The sequence below is a fragment of the Pan paniscus genome, chromosome 2, assembly GCF_029289425.2.
Source record: "Pan paniscus chromosome 2, NHGRI_mPanPan1-v2.0_pri, whole genome shotgun sequence".
Lineage (NCBI taxonomy): Eukaryota > Metazoa > Chordata > Mammalia > Primates > Hominidae > Pan > Pan paniscus.
Window position 1 is genome coordinate 111,641,844 of NC_085926.1, and position 22,651 is coordinate 111,664,494.

General features: G+C 40.4%; 1 protein-coding gene across 5 annotated transcripts in view; it reads right to left on the reverse strand.

Moving 5' to 3' along the window:
* USF3 (upstream transcription factor family member 3) overlaps positions 1 to 22,651 on the reverse strand; it is a 79,516-nt gene that overhangs the window by 29,021 nt on the left and 27,844 nt on the right. For 4 of the 5 annotated variants that reach the window (XM_063602511.1, XM_034957102.3, XM_063602510.1 and 1 more), the window contains 2 exons: positions 17,976 to 18,072; positions 2,068 to 15,087 (listed from right to left, as the gene is read on the reverse strand). In XM_063602511.1, coding sequence (XP_063458581.1) covers positions 8,618 to 15,087; positions 17,976 to 18,072 — 6,567 coding nt within the window. In that variant the 3' untranslated portion in view covers positions 2,068 to 8,617. Of the gene's footprint in view, positions 1 to 2,067; positions 15,088 to 17,975; positions 18,073 to 22,651 lie in introns of those variants that run through there. The other variant, XR_004670662.3, reaches the window with a different exon arrangement.

Genomic DNA, 22,651 nt, shown 5'->3' on the forward strand with positions numbered 1-22,651 from the left:
GTTCATTCTATTCTTTTTTTCCATTATTTGTCAGGTTTATTGAAGTATAACTTACATCCAAAATCCACCTGACAGAGTACAATTCTGTGACTTTTAACAACACAAGATATAAAACATCTCCCCCCAAAATTTGTTCCTCTTTGTAGTCAACCCTTCCACCTTCCCCCAGCAACTACTGTTTTCTGTTCCATTTTTTTTTTATAAATTATAATTCTCTATTTTTAACGTATTTTAAAATTTTTCCATTTTAACATATTTTTATAGTTATTTTAAAGCCCTTGTCTGTGCATCTTGATTGTCTGTGGGTCTACTTATACAATCCGCTTTTCTTTCTGCTTTTTGGCCACATTTCCTAGACATTGTATGTATTTTCTGGGGATTGTATATAAAAGAACGTTAGAGATTAAGGTGGATGGTATTTTCCACCAGAGAGGATTCATGTTTCCTTTGTTAGGCAGAGAGTATTGAGCTGTATGAGAGCTGGGATGTAGCTTTAGTTAGATTCAGTTTGCCTCTGGTTTTAAATGTCTTGAGAATGACACCTGCTCCCTCTAGCAGGACTTTGTCTCCTAAGCTTCATGAAACTATGGGGGCTTTCACTCTGCCTTTTCAGCCCAGATTCATCCAACATCCCCAGGGGAAAAAAGACCAGAGATCTCAGCTTACCTAGAAATGGAATTTCTCTGTGGAATTTTGTTCAGATAGTTCTCTTATATTTGTAATTGCTGTTAATTCCAAAAACTACACTATAACTTTTAGGGAGATTAAATTTAAGCATAGTGTTTGCATCTTTATGATTTATATGTCTTTCATGGCATATTAGGGCTTCTTGTATAATCAAAATGTATCTTCCATCTATAACATCTGAATGGGAGGTGGTATGCAATAGTAGGAAGTTAGCCCTTCACAGTCAGAATACCGACTTTTAATCTGAAGTCCCAAGAAGACAGGTCAAGGAAAATATTGTGAGCTTTAATTTCCTGGAGTATATGTGAGAATAAGTGGTGTCTAAGGTCCTCATTTTACCTTTTATTTTTATTTATTTGTTTTGAGACAGAGTCTTGCTCTGTCGCCCAGGCTGGAGTGCAGTGGTACAATCTTGGCTCACTGCAACTTCTGCCTCCCAAGTTCAAGCAATTCTCCTGCCTCAGTCTCCCCAGTAGCTGGGATTACAGGCATATGCCACCACACCCAATTGTATTGTAAAAATACAATAATTTTTGTATTTTTAGTAGAGATGGGGTTTCACCATGTTGGACAGGCTGATCTCGAACCCCTGACCTCAAGTGACCCACCCGCCTTAGCCTCCCGAAGTGCTGGGATTACAGGTGTGAGCTACCGTGCCTGGCCATTTTACCTTTTAAAACATTAGGATATATTTTAGACATTCATAGAACAAAGACTTCAGGCATAAATGAGATCAACATCTGAGCATCTGCTACCCAGTGCAATAGAATATAACAATACTTTTGAAGTACTCCTCCCTCCTTGATATCATCCCTTTATCCTTTTCTAAGAAGTAGCCATTATCCTGAATTTTGAGTTTATCATTTCCTTATCATTTTTACCACACCTGTAGGCTAGCCCAAACAATAAATTGTCTGATGTATGGGCATTTAAACTTTACATCACTTTATACTGTACAAGTTCCCGTGCAATTGTTTTGCCTCCAGGCTTCATGCTTGTGAGTTTTGCTAAGTGATGTGGGCAGCTATTGGGAAAGACCTAACTTGTCTCAAAGTTCTGTGCTTCAGTTTCCTCCACTATAAAATCAGCAGAGTTTAAAGTGGATCATCTTGAAATACTCTTCCAGATCTGAAATTCTAATTTTACTTTTTATGAGTATAGAGGTATACAGTTTGTTCTAACAAGATAGTTCTGGTCATAATTATGATTTGAGGTCTGCTGGTTGATCAGGAACACAATCCCTATAGCAAATATGTCATGGCATTATTTTCAGATGTTATAGCAAAATTTAAAGATTACTTGAATAGAATACTTCAGTGCAAGACAAGCCACTTTAATGCAGGTTTGAAGTGGCACATGCAATGATCAGGGAAGACAGAATTTACAATGCAAAAATGCAAAGTTTATTTTCTTAAATAAAATACTATATTCATATCTATACAAATAATTATTACAACCATTAAAATGTTACATTTAACAATAAAAATTTCCAAACTTTAAACAAGAGGATGGTTCAGAATATTCACACCCTAATACAATGCATTTGTAAAAAGATGTCAAAATAAACAGGACCTATTCTTATTTACAACTGTAGGACAATCCTGATCATATTATACATATCTGCTCTGGATTCCATTACAAAACAAATTAGTTTCCATAAGAATTATAAACCAGGAGATTTACAGTAATAGGACACAGTGTGCAGCAGACACTGCTGCCATGGTAATAGATACAAATATTACACTATTGAAAGCACTAAAATTAGTTTTTTTTGGGTGACTGCCCTACAGTAAGCTTCTCACCCAGTGTATCTATAAATAATTTGTGAAGGTAATTATGTTCTCCTCAGATTTTTCAACTTTTTTTTACCAAAGTGAAAATATATATATATATATGTATATATATTTATATAGCCTGCTGAAAGTGGAAGCGAATCTTTTCTTCACAGTAACACAACTGCAGCATCTTAACACTATCTGGTCCCTTTCTTCTTGGAAGATCAATAGTTCAACTCCCCTTAACTGTTACCACTATAGTCAAGCCCAGTACCTCAGTGACTTCACAGATGAAAAATGATTTGAAGACTTCAGGGGTGGGAGAACAGAGAAGTCTTAGAAAAGTGAAGGGATTTAGATACATCTAACTTTAAGTTCCTATGACATAGTATGGTGTTAGTATGGTGTATAGCTGTATACACAACTGAGGGAAAGAAATTAAAGATCATCTTTTCTAAAAATGTGTTAAATTACAAATAAACAGTTATCTTCTGTCTTATGAAATCTCTAATGACAGGATTATGCAGTCATCCAAAATTCCCCAATTTGTATATTATGTCCAATGTTTACAACCCAAGTTGGCTCATGTTTATGAAGCATCTGACCACACACGCGTGCCAGAAACAGATTACAGTTGGTACAGTTTGTGTAAATCTAGAAATAAGGATGTTGAATGACCACCACATACAAGCTCTGAGTTTAACAGGAGTTTTGCTACTAAGTTTTTTTTTTGTTTTTTGTTTTTTTTTATAAATCAACATCAAAGATGGCTCAGAGAATGGTAAGGCAACAGTGAGAAACATCAGCTGTACTTGTCGAGAAGGTGTCTGATTACACAGCATGTACCATCCCAGCTGGCCCTTTGCTATAACAGAGGAGTGGGTGAGTGATATGTTCCAACAGCTGGTCTAAAGACCAGAGGCACAGTTTCAGGTAAAGTGCAGGAACAGGGTAGAGGCTACAGGTGGAAAGATCTAGAAGCTCTGTGTCCAACAAGGTCCTCACGCTTCTTATCAGCATGGACTGACTCAATCTAAATTTGGTGTCCCCCCTCCACAGGTTCTAGTAGAAACCTACACATGAAGAATAGAATGCAGACAGAATATAGTTAAATCCAAAAAAGGCCCTTTTCTTTCAAACCCTGGGGAAAGAAAAATGGTAATGTTCAGCCAAAAAGGCATCTTGAGAAGAAACTAACTTCTGCCTTTAATTTGCATATAAGTATCATAAAATCACTCACAGATTAACTTCACTAGTTTGTCTGGTTGTTGGCTATTACTGTTGCCCTCTGGATGTACACAGCCACAGGCGCACTACCTCCAGGCAAAGGTAGCATTTATATAGACAACAAAATTACAAAAATGGCTTCCAGGCTCCTAAAGATATCACTCCAAAGCTGTTTCATTTTGGTATCACCTTTGCCCTTTCATTCTTCACAGGAAAAAACAAGGCCAACCAAACCAAGGGACAGAGCTATATGGCACATTGAAATATTTTAAATCAATTCTGAACTAATTTTGTTTCAAGAAATTATTGTTGCTTTTTAAGAGAATACGAGGCATACTGGTTCCCAAAGCCAAGACTTGGGAATCACTGATTTGGGAGTATGACTCACTACCACACGCTGATCCATACATGGTGGGCCCAATAAATGTTTCAAGGCAAAGGAGTAATCATCTCGCTAAGGAAATGACCGGCTTCCCTGAGCCCTATTTGACATGGAGCAGATGGAAGAGCATAAGTGCCTACCTATCAAAGGGAAGATAAAGCTAAGAAGATGCATATTCATAAGATTTTACCCTTTCTCAAAATTTTTTAATTTTACTCCCATTAAAATGTGCTTCCACATTTTTTGGAGTATAAGTTTTAGCCTCTCCATGAAATAGCTAATGTTAGAAGGCAAGAGCAAGGCAAATAAATTATCTTTAAAATACTTAAATCATTTTGTATTTTAAGAAGGCTAATTTTTAAAAGTTGATCTTTGTTGCAGTTCAGTATAACCCTGATATGTGACTGGAAAATGCTGCAAAAAAATAACCCCCTCCTTTCTCTTTCCCCAGTTCTGATATGTTAAATTTTACGAAGCAAGACCATTGAGGAATTCCTACACCTTACCTAGAAAAAAGGTGCCATCTCTGGTACCCCAAAAGGTCTTACAATAAAAACAAAAATAAATTTCCTGAACCGGTATAAAACAACATATAAGCCATCCCAGAGCAACTTGTATTTTCCAAAAAAAAGAAAGAAAGAAACAACATCAAACTAGATTCCTTTCATCTATGATTGACACATTAAATGTTTACGCATGAAGAGAATCTGGAATTTTACCCTTCATTAGAAGTTATTGTTAAATGTTGAAAGGAATCAACCACTTTTTATAACTGATTCTGTGATCAATAATGCTAAAAAAGAGACAGAGAAATGATTTAATCAATGACTGTCACTCATGACTCAGACATAACTTCGTGTATTTCCAGAAGTTAAAAAATTTAAATCAATTCTGAACTAATTTTGTTTCAAGAAATTCTTGTTGCTCTTTAAGAGAATACGAGGCATACTGGTTCCCAAAGCCAAGATTTGGGAATCACTGATTTGGGAGTATGACTTACTACCACACGCTGATCCATACATGGTGGGCCCAATAAATGTTTCAAGGCAAAGGAGTAATCATCCCGCTAAGGAGATGACCAGCTTCCCTGAGCCCTATTTCACATGGAGCAGGCCAAGAATAAGGTTACGTTTATTATAACCAAAATTGACTATGTTTTCTGCCATCCCTTTACCAAAAATTATATCCAAATTAACACTACATACCATATAAAAAATTTCTTCCCAAAAATCACGTAGCTCTAATTATCAAATACTTAATACTGCTAGTAAATCTCATATATTCATGCTTTTAAATCAAATAAGGGTACTATGGTCTGAACACTTTCAGAATTAAGCCATGTATGAACTGAAGTCTTACATACACATGCATACATCTGTAAAGTAATGAGAGCTACACGTAAGCAGGAGCCAATTATTCACAGATGGTCACATTTTTCCTCAGATGGTCAAATAAGGCTTATTGAGACTCTTTCAAGATCAAAATGTTAGACTGTTGGAATGAAAGCTCCAAGAAATGCAAATACTATGTCTGAACACAGCTAAGCAGGAAAATACAATTAATGCAACAGAAATACTTGAAAGTCACAGGCTTTGAGGCCTTTACGTTGCAATGTTCAAACTGAGCTTCTCCTTAGCCTGTTACCTTACTTTCAATTATGTCTAGCAGTCCCCAGTCCTTCAGAACTTAACAGCCACTGTAGAGAGAGAGAGAGAGAGAGAGAGAGAGAGTGTGTGTGTGTGTGTGTGTGTGTGTATGAGAGACAGAGACAGAGGCAGTGAGAGACAGACAGATGAGAGAGGGAGAGAGGGAAATGAATAGCCAAACACATGGAAAACTGTCCTTCTTGAAATTGGCACACTGGACCTTTCAAGTACAAAGAAAAATTTGAACGTTGCAGCTTAAAATTCAGTTAAGAGAATTAAAAAGCAAGTCATAAATGCCACATTTTTCCTCAATAAAAAGTTTTGACTACTGTGTTTATCTGTTGTCTTGAGTAACTTATTCATGAAGCTCTCCTATTCTTCCCCAAGACCATTTTGAAGAAAGAAAATACAGGTTGTTCTTGCTTTGTAAGCAAGAAAAAAAAATATTGTATATTTTTTTGTCCCTAGGAAGCTGCTTAGTTGGCAGCAGAAAAAGACAGGACAGTTTGGTAAGAACAGTTAAAGAGGCACAAATGACCCTTTTGCTGAGTCTTTAGAAGAGGTATTCACTGGAGTTAACTGCTCTGACCAACCCTTAGGAAGCTTTTTAGGATTAAAAAAAAGGGAGGGGGCCTGGGAGGGGTGGCTCATGCCTGTAATTCCAGCACTTTGGGAGGCCGAGGTGGGTGGATCACCTGATGTCAGGAGTTCAAGACCAGCCTGGCCAAGATGGTGAAACCCTGTCTCTACTAAAAATATAAAAATTAGCCAGGTGTAGTGGCACAGACCTGTAATCCCAGCTACTCGGGAGGCTGAGGCTCAAGAATTTGCTTGAACCCAGGAGGCAGAGGCTGCAGTGAGCCAAGATCCTGCCATTGTAGACTCCAGCCTGGGTGACAAAGTGACCTTGAATATCTCCTGAGGAAGAGGAACTTGAAAAAGGAATATTCAAGGTGCTGTTCCTGGTGTTAGTTGCACCTAACGACACTCCAGCCTGGGTGACAGAGTCTCAAAAAAAAAGAAAAGAAGAAAGAAAAGAAAAGCTGGTCCTTGAGTTCACTTTGTTAACAAGGCAGATAAAACAATTTCTATGCATCTCTCCCACCCCATCCCATTTTTGGCAGAATATAACAAGAACAAAAAGTAATGGACTTCACGGGTTTAAGAAAAGGAATATATGCCATTGTTTTCTTAGTTTTTTTTTAAGTTTTCAAATTTTAATATGGGTTTTTAAATGTATTATAAACTTCTGTGGGGCTTTTAAAAACCTGTACCTAGGCCAAGCACGGTGGCTCATGCCTGTAATCCTGGCACTTTGGGAGGCCGAGGCGGGTGGATCACGAGATCAGGAGATCAAGACCATCCTGGCTAACACGGTGAAACCCCGTCTCTACTAAAAGTACCAAAAATTAGCCAGGTGTGGTGGCACGTGCCTGTAGTCCCAGCTACACAGGAGGCTGGGGCAGGAGAATCACTTGAACCCGGGAGGTGGAGCTTGCAGTGAGCTGAGATCGCGCCACTGCACTCCAGCCTGGGCAACAGAGCCAGACTCCATCTATTAAAAAAAAAAAAAAAAAAAAAAACCCTACCTATATCAAGTTCTTCTATGCTTTAGCAGGTCTCAGGTCTCAATTTCCCATTTTCAGATGGCAGGCCTGTTTTTAAAGGACCAATTCATACTTTAAAATATGTGTACACACACACACACATACTTACACACACAGAGACATACAGAAAGACTATGTATTTTTTGAAGCACCATTTCACATCTACCAACAAGAAAAATAACAAATTCATATTCTCATTATAATTCTGTTATGAAGGATAATAATGAAATATACAATGCCATATTTAAAATATAAATACTATCAGTAAATGAAAATACTGACAGAGCTTAAATCTCTGTTCAGAAATATTTTTAAAGTAAGGCTCAAATAAACGTGTAGATTACAAACACTATTTCCTGATCAATCCTAATATTTAAATGAATGCAAAAGAATTTATTTCAAGACCAAATAAATAGAATGAAGAGAGAATACTAAATTAAACTCAGTTGATGAAACATCCATTGTTAACTGCACCCATGCAAAACTCCACAATACAACTAACTGCTTTTACCCTTATGACCTGATGCAAAATGCAAGCACAAAATGGAGAATATGTATGTACTTAACTTTTTAGCTTTCTATATTTAAGGCTAAATAATTGTCTAAGGAAGACCTTTGCTTTAAATAATCTTGGCACATTAAAGGATAACACAGCTCCCTAATTTGAAGAACAAGACATAAAATTCAGATAATTTATGGATTGTTATAATTTAGAAAGAAGCCTGTATCTAAACCAAACTTTGAGAATAAAGGCTGATTGCTTTTATTTATTTGCTAACTGCTTGACTTTAACTACGGACATTAAACTCAACATCAGTTCAACATCTGTCATAGGTAAGAAGCTGTTCTAGATGCTGACATGAGCCAGCACTTGATTATGAGCCACTGTGTTTTATCAAGCTGCCTATATTTTTCAGTAGCAACTTACCTACATATTCCATAAGTTATCAACAATCAAGTTTAAAGTCTAGGCTCCCTCCTACTACCCAGTACATGACAAGATGATCTCCCCCAATTTCCAGCTAATTAGTATTTAGGAAATATCAACTTGGAAATGTAAATCTACTTGGAAAATAAAAAAGTACACCATGCAGTTGAAAACGAAAGATAACTTGTTTTCTGACAACCCAGTATCTGCATCTGACATGGCTTCCCTACATTCAGAAGATAACTGAAAACTGATTATACAGACACACACACACAATCCTTCTCTTCATGTACATGTCTGTGCGCATGCACGCACAAATACATTTGTAATCTCACTCATTACCTTTACATTTCGTTTATCAGCATTTAAACAGCTGAACTGCAATCATGACCTAGAATATGGCTTATGTTATGGGCAGGTCTGTTTGAGGACTGCTTGGAAGAGTCAGAGGCAGAGGAATTTGCTATTGTAAGCAAAGGTGACATTGCTGAGCCATCAGGAAGCGCTGTAGCTATTTCTGGAAACAAAGATGTCATATTAAAATTGGATAAGTGAGAGTTGGTCATGTGCATTGGTGGCATATCTGGGAGAAGAGGAAAACTTGGCTGAGCAAACCCAACAGGTCTGGGAGGAGATAAAATTGATCCAAATCGGTTATTTAAACTTCCACTGTTTACCTTCTCTGTGCTAGGATTTGAGAACATCTGATTAGGAAAATAGGGGATTGAAATATCATTGGACAGTGTAGGATGAGCAGGAGAGTATGGAGGATAGAAGGAGGGCAGAGTATTTTGCGGATCTACCGGGATGAGGGCTGGAGTTCGAGTGGCACTAGGCTGAGTAACCTGTGGAATGAAAGAAGCATTAGCATTTATTGGTGGATTCATGCCACCCTCAGGAATAAAAGAAAAACCAAAATTTTGTGATAGTGTATGCTGGTCAGGACCTGAATTATCATTAGGTACTTGTGGGCTATCAGGCATGAAACGAACAATACTTCCTCTCTTCTCTGTGGCAGGTTGTTGACGTCCAAGAATCATACTGCCACCAGTAGAGAGAGGAAGATGGGGAAGACTTGGATCAAAGACAGTACTTTGCCTTTGGTTTCCAGAACGATTCCTTTCAGGCTGACGAATTTTGGAACCACTGCTGTCTTGCAGGGGATGCCTTGATCTCTGGGGAACTGAAGAATTAGCTTGACGTACAGCAGGGCCTTGATCGCCATTTCCATGAGACACAGATGGATGTGGCAACGCTGGCCTTGCAACCCCATGCATGTTGGTTGTGACTGGAGGGTTCATGTGGCCCTTGGTGGCATGACTCTCAGTAATCCTCATGGGATTGGATTTCTGTACAGAAACATTGGGGCTTGTGTTTCGACCTTGAATATCTCCTGAGGAAGAGGAACTTGAAAAAGGAATATTCAAGGTGCTGTTCCTGGTGTTAATTGCACCTAACGACATGTCACAACTTTCCCTATTCTGACTCTCACTCTCTCTTCTAATATGGACATTTTCATGAGTTGGGGGACAATTATATTCAATTGCAGAGGATGGACCACACTGTGTATTCCTCTGATGTTCTGAGAGTGACCTCTGGCTCCCAATGACCTGATCACTGAGGTGAGGGGCAAGTAAGCTCTGCATGAAACTTTGGTGACAAGTATTTTCACTGTCCCTTGATGGAATACCATTTCCTGTTGGGATGCTCTGAACTGGTGGGTAAGGTAATCTCTTTTGACGGTCAATTGGTGGGGGGCCAGTGTTTTGACTAATTCGAAAAGCCTGGGACTGCATACTCCGCAATGATGATACAGGGTTACCTATTTCATTGTTTCTTGAAGATTGTACTTCAAAATTACTCTGGGGCTGTTGACTAGCTCCACTTGGTTTAAACGTCTGACAATCAGAAAGGCGGATATCTGAGGCTACAGTATGGTCCACACGACCCTGCATATTATGAATAGCCAAACTCTTATTTCTGGGAACATCAAGATAGCTTCTCATTTCAAGCTGATCTGAAACTCTGGAACCCTGAATTGATATCCCCATTCTCTGCTCTGAATTAGAAGATGTCTTTCCAATGAGTGCCTCAGCAGAATAACTTGAAACTCTATTTCTCTCTGGCCTGTGTGGAGTACAGGTCATGTCTGAAGATCTAGTCACAATACTTGGTTGGGACACCATTTGCTGCTCTAAGCCTCTTGATGTCAAAAGCCTCTGCATTGGATTATGGCCAGACACATGTTCAGATGAAACCCCTGAACCTTGCTGTCTGCTTCCAACATCCTGCTGTTGGTGCATAATATCTTGACTGAGATGGTTCTGGGGATGGTTATGATGGTTCCGACTAGTTGAAGGGTTTTCACAGCTCTTCTCTGTCTGGGAGCTTCCAAAGTGTTGCTGCATTTGTTGCTGCATCTGCTGATGGTGGGGATGTGGCTGGCCACTCTTGGATCGGGATTGGTCAGTTCCATGGTGCTTTGGTTGTAAGGAAAGCTGAGAGGTCTGGGTGCCCTGAACAAGATTCCTCTTTTTCTGCATCTGAACTTCCTGTTGCAGAGTCCTCTGTTGGTGGACATTATGGGGCTGAGAGTGGACAGAGCTCTCTGCATGAGGTACATGATGCTGCATTTGATATAAGTGATGCCTCTCTCTTAACTGCCCTGCTTGTTGTTGTTGTTGCTGCTGCTGCTGCTGCTGCTGCTGCTTTATGTAGAGATGGTTACTATGAAGGTGAGATACACCTTGAGCTGGAACATGCTGCTGCAGGGCCTGTAGATGCTGACTTGCCTGGGTTTGCTGCTGTTCAGCAACTGAAGGCTGAGAACCACACTGAACTTCAGTTTGCCTCAATGCAGGAGTCACAAAGTTGTTACTAGGTGGAAATAATCGTGTAAGGCCATCTCCATGAGCTGGGTTGCTAACAGGCACAACTGAGTTTGAAGAATTAGGAGGGATCTGACTGACCATCATTTGAGTTTGGTCAGAAATGGTGTCTGGAGTTCTGCTCATCAGGGACATACTTTCAAGCCTGAGGGGGGCTGGCTGACAGTGCTTTTGACGTTTAGCTGAAGACAGTAAAAGGTCATCCTGGACAGCACGCTTAGCAGAATCCTTACGGCTTTCATGGCTTGGCTTTAAGAGTGGCTCTTGAATCTGTGAATTTGGTATGGTACTAGTCATAGTATTTAGCTGTTCTTGGGAATATTCAGTCATCAGAGATGGTCCAGGAGGTTGACTGCCATAGGAGCTAGATGAAACGGTCAGATTAACCGTTGCAGGCACAGTTGTTTGCTCTGAAGTTGGGGATAAACCCGCACAGCTGGCCAGAGGATGGCTGATGCTGCTCTGATGGATAAGATTATTCACACTTAAACTGGTGATGCTTGGTGGCTGGGAAGTTGAATCCTGTAAAGATGCATTTGATGTTTTAATTCCTAGAGAACAACTTGGTTTCTCAAGGGGCCTCTCCATAGTTGCTTCAATTGAACCCTGAGAATTAAATTCATTTGGTGTTGCTTCTGCCTGTCCTGTGCCACTCTCTTTAGGTATCTGTGATTTGAAGGGTGGGTCTCCCTCTAACAATGATGCTTCAGAAGGCTTTGAAGCAACTTCCCTTATATCAGCCTGGAGGCCAACTCTTCCCTTCTCAAGGTTCTCCTGGTCAAAAATAGCTCTTGCTGCAAGAGCTACTATATCAGTTTGCTCTACAAAGGTACAGCTGTCACATGTATTAGTTGTTGCATTGCTGGTCACATCTTCTCTTGTTGTTTCAGGAAGCATGGATGCAACTGAGAAACTACGACTACTGCCAGAGCTGGTTGACATGGGAGAGTCGGCCTGTCTACCGGTGATCAAAGAACCATTAATAACCTCTTGATCAGGGAGGCAGGAATGATGCTGTGGAGGATCTCTATCATCGTTGTTCATCAGTAATAGCTCCTGTTTAGGATGTAAATTCACACTTGAATCAACTATTTTAGGATTTTCTGAAGAAAAGTCAGGATGATCCATCTGATGAGAAAGAGATGATTTCTGAGGGTTTTTTTTTTTAGCAAGATCAGATAGCAATGTAGTTAAACCTTGCCCCTTTAAGAGACCTGTGGTTTGCATTGTATCTGATGAATCTTGCTCAACTCTGCAAGGTTCAGCAATGATTTCTACCTCAGAAACACAGTCAGTACTTGTAGTGCTTGTTGTAGATGACAAACCAGGAACCTGAGAAACCAAAATGTGAGGATCACTTGGAGATGGAATCAATACATTGGCTGAAGCGCAGGGTTTGGCAGCATCTGATAATGCTAAACTACTTGGTGGTTTATCCTGAGATGTCTCTTGTTGTAGATTAGGGGTAGAATCTTTGGATTTTGCTGCGACCATTGCAAAATGTTCACTTGTTACAGATTCTTGGGAGGGTGGGCTGGACTTTTCTGCTGACTTAGATTTCGATACAGACTCAGGTATTAATGATTCAGAGCTTAGAACACCCAAAGAATGTGAAGCAGAAACACTCACACTATTTGCCTGGGACACAGAGACAGATGGTAACACAGCAGGGAAGCTTTCTAGCAGTCCATCATTACAGGGTGGCTCTGCTGAGCCTTCAGTGTTGGGGCAGTCTAACTTGCTCACATCTCTGACTGAATTCAGGGGACACGCTGACTTGTTTGCTGCTAAGTGTTTCCTGCCACCTGGCTTCTTATTTAACCTTTTAGGTTTCATGTTAGGCAAACAAGCAACAGTGTTCATTGAGGAAGTACTCACTAGATTATAAGTACTAGCTAGTGTGGCTGAACTATCTGTTGTCACAGGAGGTGCTGCAGTTGTTGTTAATGAAACACAGTTAGCTGTAGTGGTTTGACTATTTGCAGCAGTTTGAGAATTGGCAGGCTGGCTAATAGACAATTGTACACAGCTTTGCCCAGCCATCTGTGATATGCTTTGATTGAGGCTGGCCAAAGCACCAAATGTATTCAGGGCAACATTGGTATTTGGATCTTCGCTGGTGGTGGGTTGAATAATTTGCATAGGGGTTTGATTTGTAGTTCCTGATGAAGACATCACAGGCTGCAAAGCAAAGAGCTGTCCATTTAAAGAAATGGTTTGAGGCTGTTGGTTTGACATGGTAACAGAAAAAGTTTGTGTTGAGTTAGACGCTGATAAAGATGAAGGTCTTGGTAATATGTGGACAAGATGCTTTCCTCCAAAAGTCTGTGGTGTTGGAACATTTTGCACTGAATTATTAGACCCTATTACAGTATTGGCTCCATTGATGGGGAGTCGAACAGAACCAGGAGGTGGAGCAGGGAGGAGTGGCAAAGGATTCTGATTAGCAGCCTGTATGATTACTATCTGTTGACCTACTGTTTGGTTGGGAACTTCTGCCCTCATCACTGTTGGGCATGGGGTGGTGCTAGGTGGCTGAAGAATTATAACATTTTGATTAGTTGGAGCTGCATTAACAGCTGACCCAACTGGCTGAGCCATCTGAATCACTTGCATTGCTGAATTCAGTGGAAGGATATTTTTGGGAGGCTGAGATTTAACTTGTGGCTGGGCAATTAGTGGCTGCATAGGTAAAGATGGACAAGAAGGCAATGTTACAACTACTTGCTCAACTGGCTGCCCATCTGCTGGAAAGGAATTATTCAAGTTGATGTCTGTAGCCACATGTCTACTGTGGTTGCTTGTGGTGGGGCTAGTACCAGACTCATTTAATACTGGAGTCACAGCAGAAGATGGTGTCTGGCTTAAGGGCTGAATAGTGTTTCCTGCCAGTTGCAAAGTAGTCCACGTTGTCTGTGTGTTTCCAGCTGAAGAAATTCGTGTAAGGCTATTAATGTTTTTCAAATCTGAAGTACTAACACTTGAAGAAGGCAAAGAACAAGAAAGAGTCCAACCATTGTCCAAAGGGTTTCCCGAAAGAGTGCTTATAGGAATGGTGGCCTTCCCTACTCCAGGGGCAGATGATGCCACCACTGTAGCTGTACTTGTCAAGTCTGCACTCTTACTAATGCTCATTGGAGAAGAATCACCTGCAGTTCTGGGAGGCTGCGAGCAGACTGTGGTGGTAACTGAAACAACAAAAGTGTTTTGAAAATCACCTCTGAAGTCCTGTATGCTCATGCAGGACTTGTTTCCATGGTGCACTTTAGTGGCAGTTGCTGAGGAGCTGTGGGGGATGTTTGTAACACAAGGGGTCATTTTCTTCAATACTTTGGGGTTCTCTTGTCCATTCTTATTTTCAGAAGAATTTTGATCATTTAGACATGTGTGCAAAGAATGATGTTGGTGAGGCTCAGATTCAATTGAAACAGCAATCAGTGAGCCACTAGTGGCACCAAGCACATTTGATTCGCTTTCAGATGTGGGAAGCTCGAGAATACTCTGAGCAGAAATGGCAGCAGGAAGACAAAGAGGAACAGGCTGGTTGGTAGCCAATGCAGGAACTGTGGTCTGATGCCATGGCTTGTTTTCAGAAGGGTAAACTCCAGAAATAGATACAGGAGTCACAAGATTGCAAGTCCTCTGTACTGGCACCACATTGGCGGTCTGCTTTTGTAAATTATGACTAACATTAAAAGTTATCCCCTGAACAGCTGTTCCCTGGCTGTTTCCACCAGGCTGATTCCCGTTGGAATAAACAATAATATTTTTTTGAACCTGGTCACTAGGAATAACAACAGAGACCTTTGAGTTTTTAAGATTTCCTTTCCAGTGAATTGTGGGGTCATCATATAAGCATATGTCATTAGCTTTCAGTAATTCAATATATCGGCCATTTTCTTTTTGGATTTCTTCCAGTTGTTTCCGTAGCTTTTTTATTTCTTCAGCTATAATATTAAAAGCAAAAATTTATAAATACCTGAGAATGTCAGTATTTACAATAACTTGACAAAGAACTGTATACTAAACTACTGAATTCTAATTCTAGCATTCTAAGTACTTCAACCGAGACTCTTCAGCTCTTTTCTAATACAACTTCTTTTTTCTTTTTAGAATGATATCTTAAATCCCTATGCCCTCCTTTAAAAAGTATAAATTTTTAAAGGTCAACTGAAAAATTACTCATAATGTAGAAACCTCAAAATTCCCAATTCAAAAATTTCCAGTAGGGCAGCTACATAGGTGAAGTAAGGGAAGACATACTGATATCATGGCAACATGCTAGGAAGATAACATTGAATATCAATATGCCATTTAAATGCTGCAGCAGCCACCATTACCTGTGATAGTAACAGGCAGTCTCTTTATTTTTTATTTTATTCTTTTGAGACAGAGTCTTGCTCTGTGACCCAGGCCGGAGTGCAGTGGTGCAATCTCGGCTCACTGCAACCTCCACCTCCCAGGTTCAAGCAATTCTCCTGCCTCAGCCTCCCGAGTAGCTGAGATTACAGGTGCGCACCAACACTCCCAGCTAATTTTCATATTTTTAGTAGATTCAGGGTTTCGCCATGTTGGCCAGGCTGGTCTTGAACTCCTGACCTCAAGTGATCTGCCCGCCTTGGCCTCCCAAAGTGCTGGGATTACAGGCATGAGCCACCATGCCCAGCCGACAGTCTCTTTTATAAATGGCTTTAGTTTCTATTTTATCCTTTGAAACAATTGAGACAAAAAGGAATAGAACACATAAGAAGCAAAGTGGCACCAAAGTGCACCAAAGAAAGCATCGACAATGGAACCTGCACTTTGCTTGGTAGGGACAATGCAGGTATGCTACTGAGCAGTGAGGGCATTGTCACAGCCCTCCTTTCTAAGGTAGATAGCTTCACCTATGAGTACCACTAATGGGGCAGGCTTAGCTGCTGGTATATGCTCTGTGACCCCACACATCCCCGTCTGTCTTGAAACAGTGGAGAGTATTCTCATTCCTTTTCCAAAGCATCCTATTCTCCAGGCTAACACCCTGTGAGGGAGCCTGAAATGAAAAGTTCCATTCCAACAAAGACGAGCTGAAACTAGCAGATCATTTTTCTTAGTTTAAAACTAAGAGACAAAAGAAAGATACCAGTGTTCACGGACAGTAGAAATTAAAGAACAATCATTATGGACCAAATAATAATCATGGTTCTCACTTATTGCACCTTTACTACCTGGCACATTTCATTCCTTGTTTCATTTAATAACAACGACAACTATAACAGCTAACATTTATCAAGCAATTACTCTGTGCTAGGCTTTAATCTAAGTTCTTGTATTATCTCTTTTAATCCTCATAAGAACCATGAGATGGCAATTTATATTTTATTATCACCACTTTTAGATGTGAGAAACAGGCCCAGAGCAGTTATATAATTTGCCTAAATTCAGCCAGGTAGATACTATGATTATCCTCATTTTAACATAGGGAAACTGGGACTGGGAGAGGCTAAGTAACTGACCAAAGGGTACTGACTGAGTAAATGAAGCTGAGACTCAAACCTAGGAGGGCCTGAGTCCAAGGCCATTGCTTTGGCTACTAGATACATGCACAGTGAGCATATGGAAGAAGCCACTGAGAGAAAAAAAGAGGATAGAGCAGACGCACAGAAAAAGAACCAGAGAAATAACGATCATGACAGAAATAACAAACACAGATTTAGGCTGCCTTAGATCCCACCCCTAACCCCTGGCCTGTCTGGTCAGCTTTTTCTGAGTCCCACGCAACTTCTATTTTTCAACAATTTCCCTTTTTCCTAAGGTAACTTGATTGTCTCAGCCTCTGTGCTTTGAAATCAAAAGAGCCTTCATTAGAAAAGTCTACTCATCATTCTGTCTTACATCCCTTCTGTGGAGTACCTCAAATGGTTACTAAACATGGATCATTTATCTATCTGACGGCATCACAAAAAGACCTGGGCCATAAACACCAGCTAAACTAGGTGAGGGGGGGAAGCTGCTAATATTTAACTAAAAGTAAACAAGGAGAATTCTGAATGCTGACCTCCTAGGTAGGCTTTCCAATATCTTTCCCATCCATTACAATAAACACAGCCCAGCACTGACCTTACCTCAGGCAATTCTGCCCTTTTTTCTCTCTTTTTAAGGTGGCCTACTGAGTTGTCACAGGAAATTCTCTCCTTGCACTTGTCAGGGGTATAAATAAAAGACAATTTCAAACTGGCCTACCCTGAGCTTTACGCTTGCCTGGAATATTTTTTTCCTGCTGCTATAAGAAAACTTTCTCTCCAATGCTAATGGAAAAAGAGAACTCATTTGATGGCATTAAAAAGTCACCTTTATCTAAGAATCAAGTATCATTAAATGATCAGGCAGTTTGATGCACAGATTACAAGAAATATAAACAAAATGAATGTTTTGGCCTTTTTTGCTAATGCATAGTTAAATCTTGGCACAGGCATATCCTAATCTTTTTAATAAATTTCACTGAGCAGAACTCCCCCCTTACATCTTCTTATGGGATTGCCCTAACTGCAATGTCCAATTGGAATAAAGGAGATTTAGCATTACCAGTATCATGAGTTAGGCAAACATGAAATACACAGAAGAGTTCAAAGTCAAAACTATGTATGCCTACAAGATAAGAGGTGCTCACAGAGGAGAAAGAGTTAGACTAAAATGAATTTATTGGTAACATTATTCTTCCAGACCCACTGAATGCAGGGTCTTAATAATGTTTTGGGGCCAAAAAGCTTTCTATGTCATAATATAAATTTCACTGTGACACAAACACCTAAACATTTTAAAATACAACAAAAAGTAAGAACTTTTAAATCTTTACCTTGTTCATTGTTTCCTCCATTAAGCAGGAGTTCATCATTTTGCCTTTTCAATTCTGTTATATATTTAAAGGCTTGGTCCAGGATCATATTCTTGCTCTGTCCAAGAAAATTTTAAAAGTTTACAAGTTTCACTGAAGGGTAAGAACTTGCCAGATGAAACTTTAAGCTTTGTCTTTATCACATATATATGATACGTATCTTCTCAAAATTTAAAACAGGCACTATATTCAAAAGCTTCTACTGTATATTTTTCATTTATTAAATGGTTATTGGGCAGCTAATGAGTGGCAGGCTCTGTTCTAGGCACTGGGGATATAATAGTAAAACAAACAAAGTCCCTGTCCTTGAAGAATACACACACACACACAGAGGAATGCTATGAAGAAATATAAAGCAGGGTAAAGAGGGAGCTAGAGTGATGGTGGAGGTTACTTTGTGCAAAGGACTGAATGTTTGTGCCCCCTAAAATTCATATGTCTAAACCCTTATCCCCAGTGTGATGGTTTTTGGGAGGTAATTAGGTCATGAAGGTGGAGCCCTCATGATGGGATTAGTGCCCTATAAGAAGAGACAGAGATGATCTCTCTCTCTGTCTGCCACTTGAGGACATAACTAGGAAGTGGGTTATCACCAGGAAGTGAATTGGCTGGCACTTGATCTTGGACTTCCCACCTTCCAGAACTGTGAGAAATTAAAGTTACCCAGTCTATGGCATTTTTGTTGCAGCAGCCTGAACTAAGACACTGAGAACATTTGTTGTATATGGAGGTTGGGGAAGGGCCCTGAATAAGGTGATACCTGAGCAAAAACTGGAAGGAAGTGAAAGGAAGCAGGCCCTGCAGATATATGGGAAAAGGGAGTCCAGACAGCAGGATCAGAAGGGCAGGGGCCCTCAGCCAAGCTAGGCTCGGCACGTTGGAGGAATGGTAAGGAGGTGAGCGGAGCTACAGTGGAGTACATGTGGGAAGAGTAGTAGAAGGCCAGAGAAGGCCTTCAAGATTTTGTAAAGGTTTTGGATTTTAATGTTATTCTTTACTCTGTTTACCACAACTACTAATTATTCTAAATAATAGGCCAAGAGAGGAATGTCACTTGATTGAGTTTTGGTGTCACGCTTCCAGTAAATTGTATTCCTAAGCTTTTTCAAAAAGATTGTATGTTATGTTAAAGTATTCCTTTATTCTCATGTCCAATACATGCCTATATACATCCTTTTTAAAAACTCAGACAAGGCCAGGTGCAGTGGCTCATGCCTATAATCCCAGCACTTTGGGAGGCCGAGGCGGGCAGACACTTGAGGTCAGGAATTTGAGACCAGCCTGGCCAAAATGGCAAAATCCCGTCTCTATCAAAATTACAAAAAAATTAGCCAGGCATGGTGGCGCACACCTCTAATGCCAGCTACTCAGTAGGCTGAGACAAGAGAACTGCTTGAACCTGGGAGGCAGAGATTGCTGTGAAGTGAGATCCTGCCACTGCACTCCAGCTTGGGCAACAGAGTGAGATTCTGTCTCAAAAGAAAAAACAAACAAACGAACAGACAGACAAAAGGATTTTGTATTTCCTTACATTTAAAAATATATCTTGGCGGCCGGGTACGGTGGCTCATGCCTGTAATCCCAGCACTTTGGGAAGCCGAGGTGGGCAGATCACCTGAGGTCAGAGTTCAAAACCAGCCTGACCAACATGGAGAAACCCCGTCTCTACTAAAAATACAAAATTAGCCGGGCGTGGTGGCACATGCCTGTAATCCCAGCTACTCGGGAGGCTGAGTCAGGAGAATCACTTGAACCCAGGAGAAGGAGGTTGTGGTGAGCCGAGATTATGCCATTGCACTCCAGCCTGGGCAACAGTAGCAAAACTCCATCTCAAAAAAATAATAAATAAATATATATATATATATATATATATATATATTTGTGATACTTCCATATAGCATCTAGACATCTTTCTTTTTTTTTTTTTTTTTTTTTTGAGACAGAGTCTTGCTCTGTGGCCGAGGCTGGAGTGCAGTGGCGCGATCTCGGCTCACTGCAACCTCTGCCTTTCAGGCTCAAGCAATTCTCCTGCCTCTGCCTCTCAAGTAGCTGAGACTACAAGCACATGCCATCATGCCTGGCTAATTTTTTTTTTTTTTTTGGTAGAGACGGGGTTTCACCATGTTGGCCAGGCTGGTCTCGAACTCCTGACCTCAGGTGATCCTCCCACCTTGGTCTCCCAAAGTGGTGGGATTACAGGTGTGAGCCACCATGCCTGGCCCCTACTTATTGTTTCTTTTTTTTTTTTTGTAACAGACTCCTGCTCTGTCGCCCGGGCTGGAGTGCAGTGGCGCGATCTCAGCTCACTGCAACCTCCGCCTCCTGGGTTCATGCCATTCTCCTGCCTCAGCCTCCCGAGTAGCTACAGGCACCCGCCACCATGCCGGGCTAATTTGTTGTTGTTGTTGGTTTTTGTTTTTTGTTTTTTTAGTAGAGATGAGGTTTCACCATGTTAACCAGGATGGTCGTGATCTCCTGACCTCATTATCTGCCTGCCTCGGTCTCCCAAAGTGCTGGGATTACAGGTGTGAGCCACCGTGCCCGGACTACTTATTGTTGCTAATGACTGTATTTATTTTATTTACCAGTCTATTATTGATAAACATTTAAGATACCTTAACAGTCATTTCTGGTTTTTATCCTTCAGCTATCAAGAATGTTGCAATGAATATTTAACTTCTACTCCAGGATATATATTATTAGCTATCTCTGGTACTTTGTAGATAACTCTTTTCATGTAGGAATCACTGAGATTTAGTCCTTTGTTTGGCAATTTATAATTCTGAGTTCTTTACATTGAGTCCCAACAGAGACCCAATACATAAACCCAGGAAGTTATTTACTGCTAAGAGAAAAATAATATTGTTCTTTTTAAAAACAATAATCTGAACAAAGGCAGAACCTGATAATTCCCAGCCACCTGTCCCTCTACTGCAGACAGGGGCCAAAGCCTGTGAAGAAAATCTTAGTTGGCTCTGCTTCTGATAGCCAAATACTGACTTCCTTTGCACATTCTAGAACACCAAGGAAGTAAAATGGTTATGGTTTCCTTTCTTCAGAGAAACTCGCAGGGATGAAAGCCAAGAGCAGGAAAGTAAGATTTTCCTGGGCAAACATCTATGTTTACTGAGTAGCTACCTAGCTACCTTCCATTGAGATGTGGAGAAAGAAAAACAAATTAGAAGGCATAGTGTGTGCCATTGTGTTAAGGAAACAGAAAGCACAATTTTTAAAAAGGCTGAAAAATACATACATGGAGCCGGGCGTTGTAATCCCAGCACTTTGGGAGGCCGAGGTGGGTGGATCACTTGAGGTCAGGAGTTTGAGACCAGCCTGGCCAACATGGTAAAACCCCATCTCTACTAAAAATACAAAAATTAGCCTGGCGTGGTGGCATGCACCTGTAATCCTAGCTACTCAGGAGGCTGAGGCAAGAGAATCACTTGAACCTGGGAGGCGGATGTTGCAGTGAGCCGAGATCATGCCACTGCATTCCAGCCTAGGCAACAGAGTGAGACTGTCTCAAAACAAACAAACAAACAAACAAACAAAAACATATATGGAAGTCTAAGTCCATCCTATAGGGAAGAAAGGAAATGAAGAGTAAGTCCTTTCCAAGGGAGATAACATAGAGAAGCAAGCTGATTTGCTCCTTTGACATCCTGGGAAGGCTCAACACTGAGAACCACCAGCCTCTACAGAAGATGGAGTGAGCTGGGGGTTAAAATAGAGGAGAAGTGGCTGAAAGACTCCTAATAAAGCAGTAATAAGAACCACCCCCTACCCTGCCCCCACGCACATATTCTACACAGCTGGATGACTTTCCCTTCCTGCCCAAACCGCAGGAGACAAGTTTATTTTCTCTGAAATTTGAACCAGAGAATTTCAACCTCAGGGATACTTGGCACAAAAGTGGACAAGATGAGGGTCCTAAGTGGAAACAGGGGGGTAGAGTAAAACTCTGCCTACTACAGCACAAGACTCTCTAGCCCCCTAACTCCCATCCAGCTCCCAGAATAATAGCAACCTCTTCCTCTTCCTACCAGTCCCACTCCCAGGCAGGAGACTGATGGGTTCTTCTCCAAGAAAATGAAAAAATTAATAGCTATCCCACACACACAAAAAAAGACAAATACTGATATGTTTTAGTTCCACAACAAGAACAATAAAACTAGCATAGCTTCTAATCATGCAACACTTAGGGCCACCAAAATACAAACCTATTCAGTCAGCTTTTTAATGCCTCATTCCCAAGTATGAAAAAAACAGCTTCAAGTCACTAAACATTTAAGGAAAACCCCCTCAAAAAAAGATGAGACAAAAAGGGGAAAAAAGGAAATCAGGAAAAAAACATAAACAGAAAAAAACTTCAGGAAAAAACCTACATATACTATTCAGAGGTGAGAAGATATTGTATCCACAAACATATGGTAGGAAAAGGAACAGAGAATAAGAAAAAAGACTATTGGAAATTAAAAATATAAGAGCTGCAATTAAAAACAGAAGAGCTGGAAGAGGCCAACTGGTTGAGAATGAAAAAGGAGAACAGAGTGTTCCAGAAGTAAAGTCTTGAAGAAAGAAAATGGCAAATGAAAATTATGTAGTACATTTGACCTTATAGAAAACTCTACTAAGAG